We start from the raw sequence: 22,763 nt of genomic DNA on the forward strand, positions 1-22,763 counted from the left end.
AACCCACAATTCCACCCTGTTATACTTTGTTCCAGGTAAATATTCTTATGCTGTGTAAATGGTTTTATAGTCATGTTACTCTCTATGTGCAAGCGGCCTTATACATTAGCTTTATATATACATTAGCTTTATATTTTTATTATATACAACAGACAGACTGAGAAAGTCATTTGTCCCCAGGGCCATTGAACTGTTCAATGCTTCACTAAAGGGAAGAGGAGAGATAGACTTCTCTGCTTAGTCTGTCTGCCTCTCCATGTTTGAGTACTGACTGCCCACTACTGCTTTACTACTTTTTTACTACTGTTTTACTAATGTCTTTAATACTGTTTTCCTGCTACACTGTTTTTCATGCTATATTAGCACACATGATCAATGGCTTCTGCTACAATAATACTAACTGGCTGTAACCCTATTACCTCAACCTGTTCTTGCACTGACATAGTTTTTTATATTACCTTGTCTACATTATACTTTGCTCTCCTATTTGTCCATATTATTTATGCTGGTCTCTAGACCTTATTATTATTGCACTGTTGGAGTTTTTTTTTTTCAAATGTTTTCATGCATGTCTGGATAACGGGTGAGGAATGCTTAGGAGACAGACTATCGTAAATCCTCAAATTATGGCTGAGGCTGTGCACAGTGTTACTTAGGCTGTGCAAAGCACAGCACCTTTATTTGGGGTAGGCTTGTATTTGAGGCAAGCCTTTATTTCTTACATGGTGTGTTTCATTATGAGACATATGTTTAGTTTGGAGCGGCATACTGATAGGCTATCAAAAGCAGATGATGTTCGGTTTGGTTTAAGATTTAATTTACGTTTAGACTGTTTGATTATATTGCTAAATGTTGGGACTGATGGCCACTGAAACCTGTGGGGTATTTGATGGTTCACTATTAAGTTTCATGTAGTTGAAAGAGTGTTGGGATCCGCTTTCATTCATTCATGCGATCCGCTTTCATTCATTCATTATTGCGTAGGCAATAGCCAAATAGGTCTACGATAGCCTAAACAAGTTTTTTTTTTTATTATGCATGATTTACTTTTTTATAAAATTCGTAGGCTGGAATGCCTCACAGCAACAATTGTGTTTAAATGTAGGCAGAGACTTTCTAATGAGGAGACTACTCAAAAAATCCTCCATAGAAATGCATGGGGTTAGTTTGTAACGCCAATATGGCCGTTGTGTACACATATCCCACCCCTTCCTCGGCAAAACGTCGACATGTGTATACATTGAGCCAATCATGTGGAGTGATGTGACTACATTGAGCCAATTATGTGCTGTGTTGTGCAGACATCGTGCCAATCATGTGTTGTGAACTCGCCGCTGGAGCAAGATTGGTGTCGTGAAGCCTTGCGCACGTGCATTTCTGCTGAATAGGATGCCCGATGAGTACCCAAAAATCGTTGCAATATGACCGCCGAGTGGAGGGACTTGCCTAAAAGGCTACTGCTTCAGCCTCTGGCAAGCTCAGAAGGGGGCGGTGGTAGCTTGAGAGCGGCGTGTTGGAGACCCATGGTGTAGGACAACGACTTTTCATTGGCAACAATATTAAACCAACCAACAATATAAAATATTAACAAGAGCTCTTTTATGAATTAAATTGAAACAATGTAGGCAATTATTACCGGCCTTTATTTGTCCGAATCTGAGGCCTGGCTGTAAATAGAATCCCAGCCATAACTTGAGGATTTAGGTATGCATGTGTGTTTCAGGCATAGGAAAATACGGTACTCTTTTGTTGTTTACATAAAACAAGTTCTTTATGCTTGTTAAGAACTGAAATATGTATTGTTTGCATTCATTTGTTTATTTATTTTAATTTGAGCTTAATTTGCACATTGTAAGTCCAGAAATGTTATGCTTTGTGGCACTGTGCACTTTGCAAGGCAGGTTCATCTGGTCAGTTTTTGAAACAGACACCACAATGTATAGAATAAATAACAATATACCGTATTTTCCGGACTATAAGTCGCTCCGGAGTAAGTCACATCAGTCAAAAATGTGTCATGAAGAGGAAAGAAATATGTCGCACTGGACTATAAGTCACATTTATTTACAAATTTATTTCACAAAATCCAAGACCAAGAACAGACATTTAATCTGGAAAGTCAGTTATTCAACTACACAATAGCACACAGAACAACAGGCTGAATAGGTGTCCGGTATGTTAACGTAACACATTAACAGTTATTCAGCTACACAATTTAGCCAATTTTATGTTGGTTAGCTTGGTCACAAGGACATTAAAATGACAGTTCCTGGTTGCACAGTTTGTTGTGATGATGTCTCCTTTCTGCCAGATGTGGAATATTAACAATGACAATAAAGACGTTTGTTTGCTTACCCTCGTTTGAACAGCCGTTGTAATTTGTTAGCTAGATAATAATAATAATAATAATAATAATAAATATAGCTGCAAGCAGCAATGTGGGGGCCAAGCAAATAAGCAGAAGTTGGGATTGGACTGGACTAGACTAAGCTAGACTAGACAAGGCTGGACTGGACTGGACTGGATTGGATTGGATTGGACTGGACTGGACTGGACTGGACTGGATTGGATTGGACTGGATTGGGATTGGGATTGCAGAGATATGAGCCTACTTCATGTGATTGTTGATTGGATTGGATTGGATTTAATTGGACTGGATTGGATTGGACTGGACTGGATTGGGATTGCTGAGATATGAGCCTACTTGATGTGATTGTTGATTGGATTGGATTGAATTGGACTGGATTGGATTGGATTGGGATTGGACTGGACTGAATTGGACAGGACTGGACTGGATTGGATTGGAATGGACTGGATTGGATTGGATTGGGATTGCTGAGATATGAGCCTACTTGATGTGATTGTTGATTGGATTGGATTGAATTGGACTGGATTGGATTGGGATTGGACTGGACTGAATTGGACAGGATTGGATTGGAATGGAATGGACTGGATTGGATTGGATTTGGATTGCTGAGATATGAGCCTACTTCATGTGATTGTTGATTGGATTGGATTTAATTGGACTGCATTGGATTGGACTGGACTGGATTGGATTTGATTGGACTGGATTGGGATTGCTGAGATATGAGACTACTTCATGTGATTGTTGATTGGATTGGATTGAATTGGACTGGATTGGATTGGATTGGGATTGGACTGGACTGAATTGGACAGGACTGGACTGGATTGGATTGGAATGGACTGGATTGGATTGGATTGGGATTGCTGAGATATGAGCCTACTTGATGTGATTGTTGATTGGATTGGATTGAATTGGACTGGATTGGATTGGGATTGGACTGGACTGAATTGGACAGGATTGGATTGGAATGGAATGGACTGGATTGGATTGGATTTGGATTGCTGAGATATGAGCCTACTTCATGTGATTGTTGATTGGATTGGATTTAATTGGACTGCATTGGATTGGACTGGACTGGATTGGATTTGATTGGACTGGATTGGGATTGCTGAGATATGAGACTACTTCATGTGATTGTTGATTGGATTGGATTGAATTGGACTGGATTGGATTGGATTGGGATTGGACTGGACTGAATTGGACAGGACTGGACTGGATTGGATTGGATTGGAATGGACTGGATTGGATTGGATTGGGATTGCTGAGATATGAGCCTACTTGATGTGATTGTTGATTGGATTGGATTGAATTGGACTGGATTGGATTGGGATTGGACTGGACTTAATTGGACAGGATTGGATTGGAATGGAATGGACTGGATTGGATTGGATTTGGATTGCTGAGATATGAGCCTACTTCATGTGATTGTTGATTGGATTGGATTGAATTGGATTGGATTGGACTGGACTGGATTGGGATTGGGATTGCAGAGATATGAGCCTACTTCATGTGATTGTTGATTGGATTGGATTTAATTGGACTGCATTGGATTGGACTGGACTGGATTGGATTTGATTGGACTGGATTGGGATTGCTGAGATATGAGACTACTTCATGTGATTGTTGATTGGATTGGATTGAATTGGACTGGACTGGACTGGATTGTACTGGACTGGACTGGACTGGATTGGATTGGATTGGATTGGACTGGATTGGACTGGACTGGATTAGATTTGATTGGACTGGATTGGGATTGCTGAAATATGAACCTACTTCATGTGATTGTTGATTGGATTGGATTGAATTGGACTGGATTGGACTGGACAGAATTGGACAGGATTGGATTGGATTGGATTGGATCGGATTGGAATGGACTGGACTGGACTGGATTGGATTGGATTGGGATTGCTGAGATATGAGCCTACTTCATGTGATTGTTGATTGGATTGGATTGAATTGGACTGGACTGGATTGGATTGTACTGGACTGGATTGGATTGAATTGGACTGGACTGGATTGGATTGGGATTGGACTGGACTGAATAGGACAGGACTGGATTGGATTGGAATGGACTGGATTGGATTGGCATTGCTGAGATATGAGCCTACTTCAAGAGATTGTTGATTGGATTGGATTGAATTGGACTGGACTGGACTAGATTGAATTGTACTGGACTGGATTGGATTGGATTGGATTGGACTGGATTGGACTGGACTGGATTAGATTTGATTGGACTGGATTGGGATTGCTGAGGTATGAGCCTACTTCATGTGATTGTTGATAGTATGGGATTGAATTGGACTGGATTGGATTGAATTGGGATTGGATTTGGATTGTTGAGATATGAGCCTACTTTATGTGATTGTTGATTGGATTGGATTGAATTGGATTGGGATTGGGTCTTGAGTCCATGTACAAAGTTTGGTTTCAATCCATGAAAGCGTTAGTAAGATATGAGCCTAATTCAAGTCATAGTTTTCCCTAGTGGTCAAAAGACACCAAATGTATTGTAGCTATTCAGGATGTGTTCATGAGTCCACGTCCCAAGTTTGGTGTTGATACGAGAAAGTCTTGCTAATTATAGCACCCCTAGTGGTCAAAAGTCACCAAATTTATTGTGCGTCCTCAGGTTGTGACCACTAGTCCACGTACTAAGTTTGAGGTTGATGCGAGAAAGTATTGCTAATTATAGCGCCCCTAGTGGTCGTCAAAGTACACTAAATGTTTTGTGTGTCCTCAGGATGGGGTCCCAAGTCTATGAACCAAGTTTGGTTTTGATATGTGAAAGCGTTGCTGAGATAGAAGCTAACTTCCTGTAACTCTAGCGCCCCCCTAGTGGTCGAAGGTCACCAAATTGATTGTGTGTCCTCAGGGAGGGGTTCCAAGTCCATATACCAAGTTTGGTTTTGATATGTGAAAGTGTTGCTGAGATATGAGCCTACTTCCTGTGATTATAGCGCCCCCATAGTGGTCAAAAGTCACCAAATGTATTGAGCATTCTCCTAATTGGGTCCTGAGCCCATGTACCGAGTTTGGTTTTGATATGTGAAAGCTTGGCGGAGATAACATGTCACTTCCTGTTTGGAGGCTTCGCCGCCAATTTCGATTGGTCGTCACGGCTGACTTGTTTTGAATAAAGGTCCAAAAAGCAATGTGTTTGTGACAGTTGGTCTGAAGATCATCTGTGCCAAGTTTCGTGAAAATTGGATGAAATTTGTGACCTGTGAAAACTTTTTAAGGTTTTTGATGAAATCCAATATGGCGGTCCAATCAATTATGTTAATGTCAAAAGTTGATATGTGTCAGCCTAAGGACCTCCCAAAGTATTAACAGAGATCACTAATATGTTTTAATTTCAAACACATCACCCCATAGAGGCCAAAACGTAGTTTTGTTAATTATAGCGCCACCTGTAGGTCAAAAGTCATGAAATTTATTGAGCCTCCTCCTAATTGGGTCCTGAGTCCATGTACTGAGTTTGGTTTTGATATGTGAAAGCCTTGGCGAGATCTGAGTTCACTTCCTGTTTGGTGGCTTCGCCGCCAATTTTGATTGGTCGTGACTGGCGACCAGTTTTGAGTATGGGTGTCAAAGGCAATGCAATTATGAGACATGGTCTGAAGATCATCTGTGTCAAGTTTCGTGAAAATTGGATGAAGTTTGTGACCTGTGAAAACTTTTAAGTGTTTTTGATGAAATCCAATATGGCGGTCCAATCAATTATGTTAATGTCAAAAGTTGATATGTGTCAGCCTAAGGACCTCCCAAAGTATTAACAGAGATCACTAATATGTTTTAATTTCAAACACATCACCCCATAGAGGCCAAAACGTAGTTTTGTTAATTATAGCGCCACCTGTAGGTCAAAAGTCATGAAATTTATTGAGCCTCCTCCTAATTGGGTCCTGAGTCCATGTACTGAGTTTGGTTTTGATATGTGAAAGCCTTGCCGAGATCTGAGTTCACTTCCTGTTTGGCGGCTTTGCCGCCAATTTTGATTGGTCGTGATTGGCGACCAGTTGTGAGTATGGGTGTCAAAGGCAATGCAATTATGAGGCATGGTCTGAAGATCATCTGTGCCAAGTTTCGTGAAAATTGGATGAAGTTTGTGACCTATGAAAACTTTTAAGAGTTTTTGATGAAATCCAATATGGCGGAGGTCCAATATGGCGGAAAGTTATGTAATAGGAGTCAGTGAACTCAGGCCGGTCCAGGGGTTCCAACTGTATATGGATGTTCAAAATTGGACATACGGTTGAAAAGTTAAGTGCATGGATGCAACGCCAACTTTGAGACATTGGTGGCGCTAGACTGCCTGGGGTTCAGACTTGAAAATTTGTGAAATGGAATATGGGAAGGTATGGAATGAATGTGCCAAATTTCACAACTTTTTACTGTACGGTTCTATGGGCTGCCATAGACTTCAATGGCAGCGGAAAGATGTGTAATAATAATAAATATAGCTGCAAGCAGCAATGTGGGGGCCAAGCAAATGAGCAGAAGTTGGGATTGGACTGGACTAGACTAAGCTAGACTAGACAAGGCTGGACTGGACTGGACTGGACTGGACTGGATTGGATTGGATTGGACTGGACTGGACTGGACTGGATTGGATTGGATTGGACTGGATTGGGATTGCAGAGATATGAGCCTACTTCATGTGATTGTTGATTGGATTGGATTGGATTTAATTGGACTGGATTGGATTGGACTGGATTGGATTTGATTGGACTGGATTGGGATTGCTGAGATATGAGCCTACTTGATGTGATTGTTGATTGGATTGGATTGAATTGGACTGGATTGGATTGGGATTGGACTGGACTGAATTGGACAGGACTGGACTGGATTGGATTGGAATGGACTGGATTGGATTGGATTGGGATTGCTGAGATATGAGCCTACTTGATGTGATTGTTGATTGGATTGGATTGAATTGGACTGGATTGGATTGGGATTGGACTGGACTGAATTGGACAGGACTGGACTGGATTGGATTGGAATGGACTGGATTGGATTGGATTGGGATTGCTGAGATATGAGCCTACTTGATGTGATTGTTGATTGGATTGGATTGAATTGGACTGGATTGGATTGGGATTGGACTGGACTGAATTGGACAGGACTGGACTGGATTGGATTGGAATGGACTGGATTGGATTGGATTGGGATTGCTGAGATATGAGCCTACTTGATGTGATTGTTGATTGGATTGGATTGAATTGGACTGGATTGGATTGGGATTGGACTGGACTGAATTGGACAGGATTGGATTGGAATGGAATGTACTGGATTGGATTGGATTTGGATTGCTGAGATATGAGCCTACTTCATGTGATTGTTGATTGGATTGGATTGAATTGGATTGGATTGGACTGGACTGGATTGGGATTGGGATTGCAGAGATATGAGCCTACTTCATGTGATTGTTGATTGGATTGGATTTAATTGGACTGCATTGGATTGGACTGGACTGGATTGGATTTGATTGGACTGGATTGGGATTGCTGAGATATGAGACTACTTCATGTGATTGTTGATTGGATTGGATTGAATTGGACTGGACTGGACTGGATTGTACTGGACTGGACTGGACTGGATTGGATTGGATTGGACTGGATTGGACTGGACTGGATTAGATTTGATTGGACTGGATTGGGATTGCTGAAATATGAACCTACTTCATGTGATTGTTGATTGGATTGGATTGAATTGGACTGGATTGGATTGGGATTGGACTGGACAGAATTGGACAGGATTGGATTGGATTGGATTGGATTGGATCGGATTGGAATGGACTGGACTGGACTGGACTGGATTGGATTGGATTGGGATTGCTGAGATATGAGCCTACTTCATGTGATTGTTGATTGGATTGGATTGAATTGGACTGGACTGGATTGGATTGTACTGGACTGGATTGGATTGTACTGGACTGGATTGGATTGAATTGGACTGGACTGGATTGGATTGGGATTGGACTGGACTGAATAGGACAGGACTGGATTGGATTGGAATGGACTGGATTGGATTGGCATTGCTGAGATATGAGCCTACTTCAAGTGATTTTTGATTGGATTGGATTGAATTGGACTGGACTGGACTAGATTGGATTGTACTGGACTGGATTGGATTGGATTGGACTGGATTGGACTGGATTGGATTAGATTTGATTGGACTGGATTGGGATTGCTGAGGTATGAGCCTACTTCATGTGATTGTTGATTGTATGGGATTGAATTGGACTGGATTGAATTGGATTGGGATTGGATTTGGATTGTTGAGATATGAGCCTACTTCATGTGATTGTTGATTGGATTGGATTGAATTGGATTGGGATTGGGTCTTGAGTCCATGTACAAAGTTTGGTTTCAATCCATGAAAGCGTTAGTAAGATATGAGCCTAATTCAAGTCATAGTTTTCCCTAGTGGTCAAAAGACACCAAATGTATTGTAGCTATTCAGGATGTGTTCATGAGTCCACGTCCCAAGTTTGGTGTTGATATGAGAAAGTCTTGCTAATTATAGCACCCCTAGTGGTCAAAAGTCACCAAATTTATTGTGCGTCCTCAGGTTGTGACCACTAGTCCACGTACTAAGTTTGAGGTTGATGCGAGAAAGTATTGCTAATTATAGCGCCCCTAGTGGTCGTCAAAGTACACTAAATGTTTTGTGTGTCCTCAGGATGGGGTCTCAAGTCTATGAACCAAGTTTGGTTTTGATATGTGAAAGCGTTGCTGAGATAGAAGCTAACTTCCTGTAACTCTAGCGCCCCCCTAGTGGTCGAAGGTCACCAAATTGATTGTGTGTCCTCAGGGAGGGGTTCCAAGTCCATATACCAAGTTTGGTTTTGATATGTGAAAGTGTTGCTGAGATATGAGCCTACTTCCTGTGATTATAGCGCCCCCATAGTGGTCAAAAGTCACCAAATTTATTGAGCATTCTCCTAATTGGGTCCTGAGCCCATGTACCGAGTTTGGTTTTGATACGTGAAAGCTTGGCGGAGATAACATTTCACTTCCTGTTTGGAGGCTTCGCCGCCAATTTCGATTGGTCGTCACGGCTGACTTGTTTTGAATAAAGGTCCAAAAAGCAATGTGTTTGTGACGGTTGGTCTGAAGATCATCTGTGGCAAGTTTCGTGAAAATTGGATGAAATTTGTGACCTGTGAAAACTTTTTAAGGTTTTTGATGAAATCCAATATGGCGGTCCAATCAATTATGTTAATGTCAAAAGTTGAGATGTGACAGCCTAAGGACCTCCCAAAGTATTGATAGAGATCACTAATATGTTTTAATTTCAAACACATCACCCCATACAGGCCAAAACGTAGTTTTGTTAATTATAGCGCCACCTGTAGGTCAAAAGTCATGAAATTTATTGAGCCTCCTCTTAATTGGGTCCTGAGCCCACGTAGTGAGTTTGGTTTTGATATGTGAAAGCCTTGCCGAGATCTGAGTTCACTTCCTGTTTGGCGGCTTCGCCGCCAATTTTGATTGGTCGTGACTGGCGACCAGCTTTGAGTATGGGTGTCAAAGGCAATGTAATTATGAGACATGGTCTGAAGATCATCTGTGTCAAGTTTCGTGAAAATTGGATGAAGTTTGTGACCTGTGAAAACTTTTAAGTGTTTTTGATGAAATCCAATATGGCGGTCCAATCAATTATGTTAATGTCAAAAGTTGATATGTGTCAGCCTAAGGACCTCCCAAAGTATTAACAGAGATCACTAATATGTTTTAATTTCAAACACATCACCCCATAGAGGCCAAAACGTAGTTTTGTTAATTATAGCGCCACCTGTAGGTCAAAAGTCATGAAATTTATTGAGCCTCCTCCTAATTGGGTCCTGAGTCCATGTACTGAGTTTGGTTTTGATATGTGAAAGCCTTGCCGAGATCTGAGTTCACTTCCTGTTTGGCGGCTTCGCCGCCAATTTTGATTGGTCGTGACTGGCGACCAGTTGTGAGTATGGGTGTCAAAGGCAATGCAATTATGAGGCATGGTCTGAAGATCATCTGTGCCAAGTTTCGTGAAAATTGGATGAAGTTTGTGACCTATGAAAACTTTTAAGAGTTTTTGATGAAATCCAATATGGCGGAGGTCCAATATGGCGGAAAGTAATGTAATAGGAGTCAGTGAACTCAGGTCAGTCCAGGGGTTCCAACTGTATATGGATGTTCAAAATTGGACATACGTTTGAAAAGTTAAGTGCATGGATGCAACGCCAACTTTGAGACATTGGTGGCGCTAGACTGCCTGGGGTTCAGACTTGAAAATTTGTGAAATGGAATATGGGAAGGTATGGAATGAATGTGCCAAATTTCACAACTTTTTACTGTACGGTTCTATGGGCTGCCATAGACTTCAATGGCAGCGGAAAGATGTGTAATAATAATAATAATAAGAAAAGGTAGAATCACTAGGGGTTGCCACGCAGCTTCGCTGCTTGGCCCCCAATAATACATTTTATTTGTTACATAGCGCCTTTCAAAGCATCCAAGGTCGCTTTACAGAGTAAACACAGTAAAAAATAATAATAATAAATATAGCTGCAAGCAGCAATGAGGGGGCCAAGCAGATAAACAGTTGAGCAGGAGTTGGGATTGGATTGGATTGGACTGGACTTGACTGTGTTGTGTTAGATTGGATTGGAGTTGATTGGATTGGATTGGACTGGATTCAAAGGTCACCGAATTTATTGTGTGTCCTTAAGATGTACTCCAAAGACCACATACCAAGTTTGGTTTAAATCGGTGAAAGTGTTAATAAATATAGCGCCCCTAGTGGTCAAAGCACACCAAATTAATTGTGCATCCTCAGGATGTAGTCCCAAGTCCACATACTAAGTTTGGTTGCGATAGGTGAAAGTGCTAATCATACCGCCCCTAGCGGTCAGATGTCCTTAGGATGTGTTCACGAATCAACGTACCAAGTTTGGTGTCAATACGAGAAAATCTAACTGATTATAGCGCCCCTAGTGGTCAAAGTACACCAAATGCATTGTGCGTCCTCAGGATCGGGTCCCGAGTCCATGTACCAAGTTTGGTTTTGATACGCAAAGGCGTTACTGAGATATGAGCTAATTTCCTGTATCCCTAGCGCCCCCGTAGTGGTTGAAGATGTATTGTGTATTATTATGTGGTTGAAGATGTATTGTGTATTATTATTATATTGTGCACCAAATGTATTGTGTTTCCTCACGATTTGGTCCCAAGACCATATACCAAGTTTGGTTTCCATATATGAAAGCATTGCTGAGATATGAGCCTACTTCCTGTGATTATAGCTGCCCCCTAGTGGTCAAAAGACTCCAAATGTATTGTGCATCCTCAGGATGGGGTCTCAAGTCCATGTACCAAGTTTGGTTTAGATATGTGTAAGCATTGCTAAGATATGAGCCTACTTCCTGTGATTATACACAGTGGTCAAAATTTACCAAATTTCTTGAGAGTCTTCCTAATTGGGTACTGAGCCCATGTAACAAGTTTGGTTTTGATACGTGTAAGCATTGCTGAGATATCCCTTCACTTCCTGTTTGGTGGCTTCGCCGCCAATTTTGATTGGCTGTTACGGGCGAACGGTTTTAGGTTTGAAGACAAAAAGGGATAACTTTTTTGAGGCTTGGACCGAAGATTATGTGTGTCAAGTTTGGTGTCAATCGGACAAACTTTGTGACCTGTGAAAACTTTTAGGTGTTTTTGATTAAATCCAATATGGCGGAAAATCCATCGTGGCGGAAAATGACGTCATAGGGTTGAACTCGGCTTGGTCTAAGGATTCCAACGATACCTCATATTTGACAATCGGGCCAACGGGTCAAAAGTTACTTGCATGAACGCACGTCCAACTTTGGCCTGTTGGTGGCGCTAGAGTGCTCGAGGTGCCGACTTGAAACTTGGTGAAATTAATCATAGGACTGTGCCTAATTTGTGTGCCAAATTTTACAACTTTTTACCAGACGGTTCTATGGGCTGCCATAGACTTCCATGACGGAATAATAATAATAGGAAAACGTAGAAACACACTGGGTGCCTTCGCAGCTTGGCCCCCAATAATCAGCACACACTAGACAAACACATAAGGCAAAAAATGCTGCGTAGTCGCCAGCGTTCCCCTAACACCAATTGCCTATAAACACCAAGCCTATAAATCTCGTAAAACCTTGCCTATATCATCAATGGGTCCTAAAACCAAGGCCTGTGAAATATATCTGTGCAAATCTCCTGTCACCTGTAACTACATGCATTTATTCTGTGAATGGGACTTGGTGCAATATTGGTACTTTACACACTAAATGTCCATATACTTAGATATTTCCACATAGATTTTTATGGTCCTACTAGCTACTGCACATACAATTTCAGTTGCATGAAAATTACACAAAAATAAACACGCCTTGTTTTATCCTTATTATTGTCATGGCCTTTTGCTTTGGAGACTTCACATTTTGGGACAACATTAACAAAGGATTATATTTCTAGAAAAAAGACTGATTGATGGCAGGTGTCACAATAAACGAATTTTGAGACCCTCGATATCACTTTTTTGCATGTTCTTTCTGAACTAGGGACTTCTATAAAACCAATGAGACTCTGGTACAAACTTTTAATGATTGAATCGTACTGATGTTTGTCTTCCATTCTACAAAGTTTGGTCAGGCTAGCGGCTTATGTCCATTATCATGTCAAAGCCCACCGCGCCGCACATGGCCCATTGATTTCCTATGAATAGCAGCAAGGAGTGGTTTACGCTTCCGCAATGCACCTTGGGAAGGCTCCGCGGCCATTCGAAAAGAGCGTTGCGTCAAAAAGTTGGGCTCTGCTGAACTTTATGCAAATGAGAGCGGTTTGCGCGAGGCGGTTAGCCAATGAAAGTACATCTTCGGTAAACAAGTTCTCTCCCTCTCTCTGCACCCTATCAAAAAGACCTTGTTGGCGACCAAGACAGAAGGTAACCTGACTCTCGCCAGATGAATTTCGTTCCGCCTAGCTCCACTCATCTGGGACCAATCCATTGGAGTGTTGCTTCAGAAGGCTGGGCCTAATCAAAAAATGCTTGCATATGATTGAATAAGCCCCTTGTCCGTCATCTATTGACGTGCTACTTCAACCACTCACATCGAAGCCAACCCGTGACGCTGATAACAGTCTCACAGTCGCTTCTACGCTGTCACATCTATGAAACTCCCGCCCTGCGTCCTGATTGGCTGTACCATAAAGTCGGTTGCAGAAATCACTCTCAATGGAAGAGGTCCCAGATGGATGTGAGTGAAGCTAGGCGGAGCTAAGCGGAACGAAATTCATCTGGCGAGAGTCAGGTTAGACAGAAGGTGCTTTGGAGGAACATGTCAGTGATATTTGTGAGTGTTTCAATAACAGATGTTAACAGTATTACGTCTGAAGTAGGCTACCTCCACTTTAGTAGCCTACGTAGCTGGCATTGTGTAATTATATAAAATAAAACGTTACACCATACACTTTAGCCTATACACGCCCACAAGTGGCGACAGGGGAGAGGGCTAGGCGTCTAATAATGGACATGTACCGTAGGAATAATACTTTTTAAGTTATGAATGTCCAAACAAGACCTCCAAGGCTTTTTAGAGAGTGTAAACAATCAAGGGCAAAAAGACTATAAAAACAATAGCGTTGAACATTGTGTAGACAAACTTTGAGAAAAATCAGAGTCGGTGCTGCAACAATTTTCCTGGATTTTGTCTGATTTGACACGGAATGACTCATTTGTATTGTAAGTGCAAAACATTTTGGCTGGAGGTGCACACCTGCTAGTAGTTCACTTACCCGGAGTTGACAAAGTAAAAGACACAAATCTTATCAGGCAAGGTGGCAGAAAGGCGGGCTGCATAGGTGACTATGTTATCATGCAGGAAGCGGGTGTTAGTGTTCAGAAGCTCCATTTGAGATGTGGCAGCTTGAGTGACAACAGGATGGCAATGTCCCACTGTTCAAAATGAAAACACCACAACATAAACACACCATAAATTCATAGGAACTATAATTTTGAGACTTAAAGAAGAAATTTAAACAGACAAAATGTGAAGCATTATTTAAATTAGTTTTATTGTTTGAGGATGCGTCTTCCCAGTCTTTGGCCCTAAGTTTTTCGGCGATGTATCACTGGCAAAAATGGTAGAGCATGCATAGTATTGCATGAGAGAATTGCCAGAGAATTGCCAGTGGAAGGTGTGATCAAACGCAATAAGTGGGTTGAGCCAGGTTGTATTCAATTAACTAGAAAGGCAATTCCAAGGAATTACCAGTGCATGAAAATGCAAAAATTGTTATGTAAAAGATCATGTATAGTTAAAACAGATAATGCAGAGATGGTTACTAAGTTATTGATAGGATAGACATGGTGGTTGAATAGTTTAATGCAGGTTGATAGTTTACAAGTAGACAGTTTAAAAGTTGAATGTAGATAGTTTAAAAGTTGTTGATATACAGATAATTTAATCAATGTTGATAGACACATAGTTTAAAGATGCCCTGCCACACGTATTTCATTACGTTGTTGTAATGTCTGAAGTTCTACCATGGACTCTAACATTTTTTGTGGAAAAAATGCCTTGGTTACCTTTTTTTAAGCCTTTCTAGCGTGGTATTGACAGCCTGCATGAAGACTCGGCTCGATTTGCGCCAGTTCTCATTAATATTCAACGAGCTAAGCTGTTTGACTCTGATTGGCTAACAGCTATTAGGTTTCGTCCATAACATGACAGCCGTTATCAACTAATTTTAGCTTCATGGCATGAACTTAGCTTGGCTAGCGAGTGCTAGCATTGTCCAAATGTGCATAAATAAAACCTGCTAGGCTAGCGAGTGCATTAAACCTGTATAACATAACACTTCCTTGAGTTGACAATAACGTTTTAATTACAGACTGCATTGATTGTAGACTGCCGCGATAGTAGTAGGGATGCACGATATATCGGCGGCCGATATATTATTAGCCGATAAGTGAAAAAATGAAAATATTATTATCGGTCCGATAACAGAATTCTGGCCGATAATTTGCCTACGTGAGGTCCGTCTGGCTACACCGAGCTAGCCTACTTGAGCTTGGTTGGCTATACTTTTTTCCTCAATATAATGTCAGCGGTGTGAATGTATTTCACCACTCTAACAAAATCTGTGGCGTTCATTTGGGAATCTGTGCATCTCAAAATCCTCTCGTGAATAATCCGCCATTTAACCTTAACAGAGCAGAGCTCAGCCCTATCTAGAGCCGTCTTGTGCTGGTGTGTTTGCACTTTACCGCGCTGGTCGGGGAAACAAGTAAACAAACTTGTTAGTGGGACGAGTACATAAGTAGGCCTAGGTGTAAGTTGTATTTTAGTATTATATTTGCATTACTTTAGCTTGGGTTTTGTTATATTTCCTAGAAATATGCTAACCATTCGTGCTTCAGTTCCAGACAGGTCATCATAATAAGTTATTAAAACCTTCGGGGCTAACGCCTTTCATTTCTGCTGCAGCAGGTTGTGCGCAACAGAGTAGACGGACATAAGACACAGTCTGAGGAGTTGCAGCTTTATTCAGTTACCCGCAGTTGAACCTAAACCTAAGTTTCCCTCACAAACTCTGATTTGGTCGCTATACTGTAGCTTATTCCAAGCTGAGCCGTTTATGAGCGTTTAGTCCTAAATGAAAACGATTCAAACTCTCTAGCCACTCACTCGCAATTCACTGACGTCAGGTTCACTTAAAGGAGCCACACATACTGTAGGGCTAGGCTACTGTTATGTTGTTGACTGCCGTACTATTAAGGACTATTATGAGTTCTGTCCAGGGCTTGAAAACGAAATTATTTTTCAAACGTTCCGTTCCGAACGGTTCAGGTAGGCCTATGTTTAACGTTTTCGTTCTTGCATGCGTTCCGCCACCAACATATCGGTCCTGAACCGGTTCGGAACGCAAAATATCGTTCGTTCTTAAAGTTCTGGCAGTGTTTGGCGGGCCTATCAAGTCTATTTTTGTGGACTTTACCTTAGAATAGACGTACTCATTATTTCCCCTTGATTTAGCCTATACCGTAGCTATGCCCAAAAATAATAAATAACAGGCGGCATCCAAAAACATTCAGATGGGCTATCCATCCCATAGCCTACAGACTTACTGTAGGCCTAACCTATGCCTATAAATAATTTCTTATCAAAAATATTTCTGAATATGTGCTAAACTCCTTACCTGGTTGTAGCCTAAGTTTTATCCATATGGAGATCTTCAAAGGCTTGCGCTATAATTCCAACCCTGTTTATAAACAAACCTATAATAGGAAGTTCCAAGGCTCTCCGTAGACGGGCTCTGACGCGGCGCGACTATCCAAGCACGAGGTTGTATTCCTATGTTCTACCACAACGGTGCCTGTGAAACTTTGGTTCTGCTTACAAGACAAATTAATGTTTTAACGATCTATTCCACGACCACCTAGTCCATAAAACAAACGAACAAAGGATTTAGAGAAATGTATATTGTTTTTTCTGGTGAGGATTTGAGATTGCATTGAGTATTTTAAATAAAACAAGATTTCGAAATGGCTTGCATAGTTTGTATAGGATATTAATGTGCTGTATACTGTTAAGTACATGCCTATATTGGTGGTCCATTTGTGAGAAACACTTAAAGAAGCACTATGCAGGTCTGGTTATTCCTTCGCTGTTTCTGGGTTTTCGCCGGATTTGGGCTCGCAATTTTCACTACACAACTCCCCCTCTGGTGAGGATTTGAGATTGCATTGAGTAATTTAAATAAACGCAGTGTCTATTTACACCCCTGGTACAAATAGTCTTGGCCACACAGCTGTGACAAAACAACAAAAAGACGTTGCTTACATGCACAAAAAACATGGTGGACATTCTTTTTTTCGTCAGCAGAAAGTGAAGAATTCTGAAAGGTTTCGGCACTAATATCTGTTCAAATTAAGTTTTAGATTGAAAAGTTGTGTTTTATTTTCATAATCTTCGTTTAGTGAACACATACAACCATAAGTTTGTTAGTTAACAGAAATTTCGTGAATATGATGCTCAGGCCTATAAACTATAAGTTTACCTGCAAAGACTCTTCTGTGGAAGTAGTTAGTGCAGTGGTCACAGACATGGTTTAGTACATGGGAGACCGGGGTTCGATCCCCGCATGATACCTTTTGGCAGAGTGAGTGCGCACATGTACCAACGTCTCTGGCGAGAAGGTGCGCGATTTGAACAAGAAATCGGTTCTCAAACGGAAAACTGCAACAATTAGCTAGTTCACGCACCAGGGTGTAAATAGCATACATTACATTACACCAGGGTACAAATAGCATCCACTTCTAACTATACATTGATGCAAACAGCATACACTTATTCAGAGTGTCTATTACACAGCTGAGCTATTCACACCCTGTGATGTAGCAACAAATAACCTGACTCTCGCCAGATGAATTTCGTTCTGTCTAGCTCCACTCATCCATCTGGGATCGATCCATTGGAGAGGTGTTTCAGAAGGCTGCCTTATCAAAAATCCATGCATATGATTTGGATACGTCACATCTATGAAACTCCCCCCCCTGCGTCTCTACCCTCTTCGGCTCTACCATAAAATCTGGTGCCGAAATCACTCTCAATGGAAGCAATCCCAGATGGATGTGAGTGGAGCTAGGCGGAGCGAAATTCATCTGGCGAGAGTCAGGTTAAGCAACATAAACATGTTGCTCGTTTTTTTTTTTATTACATTGTGTGATCAATATGTCAGAGTAAATGCACAGGGGTGCAAATAGCATACATTGATATTTGTACCAGATGGGGTATTAATAGAACACATTGCTGTGTGCACCGGGGTACGAATAGAATTCACTTCTAATTGCACCAGGGTACTAATAGCACTGTTAACTGTACCAGGGATGCAAATATAGCCTTACCCTTAAATAAAACAAGATTTCGAAATGGCTTGCATAGTTTGTAGCTATTAATGTGTTGTATACTGTTAAGTACATGCCTAAAATTGTGGTCCATTTGTGGAAAAACACTTAAGACAAGTTAAAACAAATTGACTATGAGCTGCTGACATTTTAAACGAAACGCCCACACATGACTGAAGAGGGGAGGCAGCGCGACTATAGAGCTGCACAGTCCCGCCCACAGCCAAAATGCGGTTAGGTGCAGGATGTAAGATTCCCATTCATTTGTCCCATTGACGTTTGGAACAATTCGTATCTAAAGAGTTTTACAGCATGTCTTAGGCTAACCAGCTACGGCATAACTCATAAGCATACAACATATCATTTCGAGTGAAAAAACGAAGAGAGAATCCAAAAAAAGTCAAAGGTACAAGACTGTACATATTTTCATTCCGAGCGAAGGAACTACTCATCCCATAAACCACCGCGTCTCACTGAATAATATAGGCAAAATCAGCGCGATTTATTTTGCCATTGAAACCATTTCCAACCGGCGACAGCACGCAAACCCTTTCCTCCAAACAGTGATTTTTATATAGTGAATGTGCAGTTAATAGCAGTTATTTCAGGAGTAATCGTGTAAATAATAGTGTTTTGATATTGAATTTTATATTTATCATCGTGTATTTTATATCGTGTGTGTGTGAAAGCGGTTAACGTTAACGTTAGCAACATGGTGTGTCATACCTGACTGTCATCCTATGCTGTCATCACTGCTCAGTCGGGCTGATGCATGGACCGGTGCATGGTCTGCTCTTGGACCACCATATTCAGTTTATTAATTTGCCGTGAATTATTACACAAAATGTTCATTAAATGCACGAAGAAGTATTCCTAGGTTAATGATTGATATGAATCATACAGTATGAAGGCTACAGTAGCCTAGCTAATGTTAACTAGCAGCATTAACGTTACCAACCTCCCTGCTTAACTCACCACAACTTTGTAGGTCTTGTCCCTCATGCTGGCCCTGACAAAACCCACAAGCTGACTCGGACAGACTACAGTCAATAATGTGACCCCATTTAAAGTGGCTTTCACCCCTTTGGACACTGACTAAAACATAATATATTTCATACCTGTGTTGCAGCATGTAGGCTAATGTTAGCTGCATTATGTAATGACATACAATCTCGGAAATGCTAAAGGTTAGCCTGTCGGCTACCTGAAAAGTTTGAGTGTTTGAACTAACATTTACAGTGGTCTATTTGATAGTGTATTGGCCCTGACTAATTTCGTGTGATGTATAAACCACAATCCTTGTTGATACAAGTACCAATATTCGTCAAGAAAGTTTTTAATCATATTAAGATTTTCAGTAAAATACTCCGCCATCTTTGTCAATAATTTTCGCTGAGAGTTTCAAACTATGACCATAACGGCCTTTCCACCAATCAGAGGCATCACTGTGGAATTGTGGGATTGTTCAGGATTGTGGGTAATGAAGTACTTATCCAAGAGATCGCGAATAAAAGGCATTTATCTCAAAACAAGGTTAGTGCCCTAACTCTTGGCGTCTATATGAGCATACAATCGCTTAGTACAGCCGTAGCTGGTTTTAAGTCTACCACTTGCAGTTAAGTTTTTATGGCTTATACCGCTATTGTCAATGGAGAAATTGCATTGAATTTTTACTTCCGGCATCGGCTGTGGGCGGGACTGTGCAGCTCTATTAGGGGTTTGCACCGACGTCACGTTCTGGCCGGTAACTATGGTAACCCAGCGCGGCCATATTGATACTCAGTGAATGAAGTACAATGGAGTATTATGCACTTTGGATATCTTACGTGATTGTAGCCGTGTCTAAACAACAGAAAAGCTCATCAAAATGCGTCTAAGATGCAAAGGCATATGGGGCAGGACTTGGACCACAAGAAAAGGCGCGATATTTCGAGAAATTACGGATTATTGGCAGCGCAGATCCATATGAGTTGAGTGAGGGAGACGAAGTACCAAGTTCAACCACAAGCGCCCCCCTTCCTCTGATAACTTCTGGCATTATTGTCCCTTCTCCCTGGTTTTTTAAGAACTTTTGGAAGTCGATACCTACACCAGATGTTTTTCTCAGTCTGACCTATTGGTACAACCTAAAACAATAACAATTAACCATTTTCCTTGACGATGTTAGGGATTTACTTCAGTGCCTAATGCTTTCTAATGAGGCGAGTATCTCCAATATGGCGATGTCCAGATCTGATGACACGCCGTGCAAACCCCTAATTGTATAGTACTAGTGGATCAGTACCGAGTTGTAACTTAAGGGCTAAAAAGTGTCTGGAACGCAGCATAAGTCAACAATCGTTTTCTCATGGGAAGACTCCCCAAAACAAAGTTATAAATAAATAAAACTGAATTATCTAAACCAAATTTGTCTATAGCAACATGTTGACATGCAATTCATCTTCTATCAAAATTGTAAGAAAAAGAGGGACACCCTACCGTGCTGCACGTTACTTATACAATCCAGATATTCCATTCCGTTTTCGTCATACAGATACTGTCCTCGAGCCTTTAGGATTTTAATCGGGTCGTGAGAAAAAAAGAGGCGACAGGACTGCCTAAGGAACACAGAGATCGTCAGGTTTTCAGTAAGTTACTGTGTTTTTGAATTTATCGCCGTGACAGTAATATGCAACAAAAATGTAGCCTACCCAATCAATCTACTCCGCATTACTAGCGTTTTTTCTTTGTGGTAAAGTTCAGAGGCCATGGTGAACACTGACAGTGCGACACTGTAACCACTCAAGAAACTAAACAAATTGATCAGCCTTCCAAAATCCAGATCCAGACCAGAGAATGTCTAATAGACGGGCTCTGTCCAGTCCATAGAGCAGTCCAGACTTCCAAGCTTCTTCTTCTTGAGTTTTTTTTCTCTCTTTTGCGGATTAGGCCCCATTCAGCACATTATCGCCACCTGTAGAATAAATGAGCTCACTTCAATTTATATTCTGGAATTGACCTTTCACGAGTGTTCTAAGACCTTTAGATAATCTTATTCATTACATTGCCAACCAACACATCACATTACTCAAACTTTTTTTATTTTGGCAATAGCCCTCTCTACATGCACCCTATGCTTTACTATACGCTTTGTTTCAACAACATCACCAGCTGGCATCTGCATTTTGGACTTTGCAAAGGGTGGCATGTTTAACTGAATGCCTATTGAATTAAGTTTGTCCTCTATTAGAAATCCTTTGTCTGCCATTACACCATCACCCTTATGCAAGTACCCTTTCTCAATACATTTTTCCAGCTGTGGAGTGATTCCACACTGTCTAACAATTTCCTTGTCCGACACGGAGCCTGTGTAAAGTGTTGATGTAAACATCACAGCGCCACAGGGGTCAGACGCTATAAGTGATTTTAAAGTATTTGTGCTTTTGTAATTTGAATAACTTTGGCTTTGTAAAACAAGAGAAGTCGGGCGTTCAATTTTTAATTCAGTGCAGTCTTATAGAGCAAATGTTGTTGGATAGTCTTCCTTATAATTAGTGGGCATGTTCTGTGCAATAATGTTTCTATGGGGCAAAATGGGCAATTCACCTAGTATGTTGTACATGTAATGGATCCACAAATTGAAAATATTGCTAGCACTTTGTACACTAAGGTTGAAGGACAAGGAAAGGTTTTGCAGATCTGCATTATGGCGCAGTTTCATTAAAACAAAAAGCAGCTGGCTGCGTATGGGCATCTCATCAGTGTTTCTGTCTTTTCTGATGTATATGGGACATTTCAATAGACTGCTCAGAGGATCTTTTGGAATGCCAAATATGGCACACAACTGATTGAAGCGGTCATATGTAAAACCAGTGCTGTATTGGAACATTTTAGGACTATGATTATCTTGTAGTTCAGGTGTTACCATCTTGTTTCGGAGTGTGTGTACGTGTACTGTCAACCTTACAATCTTTTTTTCTTTTAAAACCAATTTCTCCCTTTTTCATTTTCATTCTCTTCCTCTAACTTCTTCACTCTCTCCAGGTATTGTTCTTGTTGTTCCAGGGCATCCTGGTGTTCAGACTCTGGAAGTCGCTGAAGATTCTCTGGAAAGACAAATAGTTATACATCAACTCCTTCCATTTCATTATATTTACCACTTTTCTTTTCTTTCTTTTCTTTTTCACAGCTTCCCCTCGTTACTAACACAGAAATACCTACTGATGGAGAATCTTCTTCAGCCCAACAACCTGAATTTCCTAATTTCCCTTTACCACCCAACCCTCTCCTTTCACCACAGTAATGAGTCAAATTGCCATGCAACGCTACAACAAATTAACGATGTCATTACCAGCTTGTAAATTATTAGAATACAACACCAAACCTCAAAGTAGAACAATCCTGTGGTTTGATGCTAGATCACAGCGTCTTACAGCAAGTGATTTTAAAAGAAAAACTTGCAACAAGCCTTAAGCACAAATCAGCAGTGCAGACCAAGGCC

At 41.0% G+C, this 22,763-nt stretch overlaps 1 protein-coding gene across 3 annotated transcripts in view; it reads right to left on the minus strand.

Annotated features, from left to right (window-relative positions):
• Window positions 1–21,185, minus strand: part of phykpl (5-phosphohydroxy-L-lysine phospho-lyase) — a 45,447-nt gene extending 24,262 nt beyond the window's left edge. For 2 of the 3 annotated variants that reach the window (XR_006025601.1, XM_042073543.1), the window contains exons 1-3: window positions 20,974–21,185; window positions 20,762–20,880; window positions 14,170–14,329 (exon numbers count right to left, since the gene is read on the minus strand). Coding sequence is in view for 2 of the 3 variants with exons in the window: in XM_042073543.1 (XP_041929477.1) it covers window positions 14,170–14,329; window positions 20,762–20,880; window positions 20,974–21,032 (338 nt within the window). In the remaining variant the exon portion in view is untranslated. The remainder of the gene's footprint in view (window positions 1–14,169; window positions 14,330–20,761; window positions 20,881–20,973) is intronic. The other variant, XM_042073544.1, reaches the window with a different exon arrangement.
• Between the last annotated feature and the right edge of the window lie 1,578 nt (window positions 21,186–22,763).

This window comes from Alosa sapidissima, chromosome 20 (assembly GCF_018492685.1).
Source record: "Alosa sapidissima isolate fAloSap1 chromosome 20, fAloSap1.pri, whole genome shotgun sequence".
Taxonomy (NCBI): domain Eukaryota; kingdom Metazoa; phylum Chordata; class Actinopteri; order Clupeiformes; family Clupeidae; genus Alosa; species Alosa sapidissima.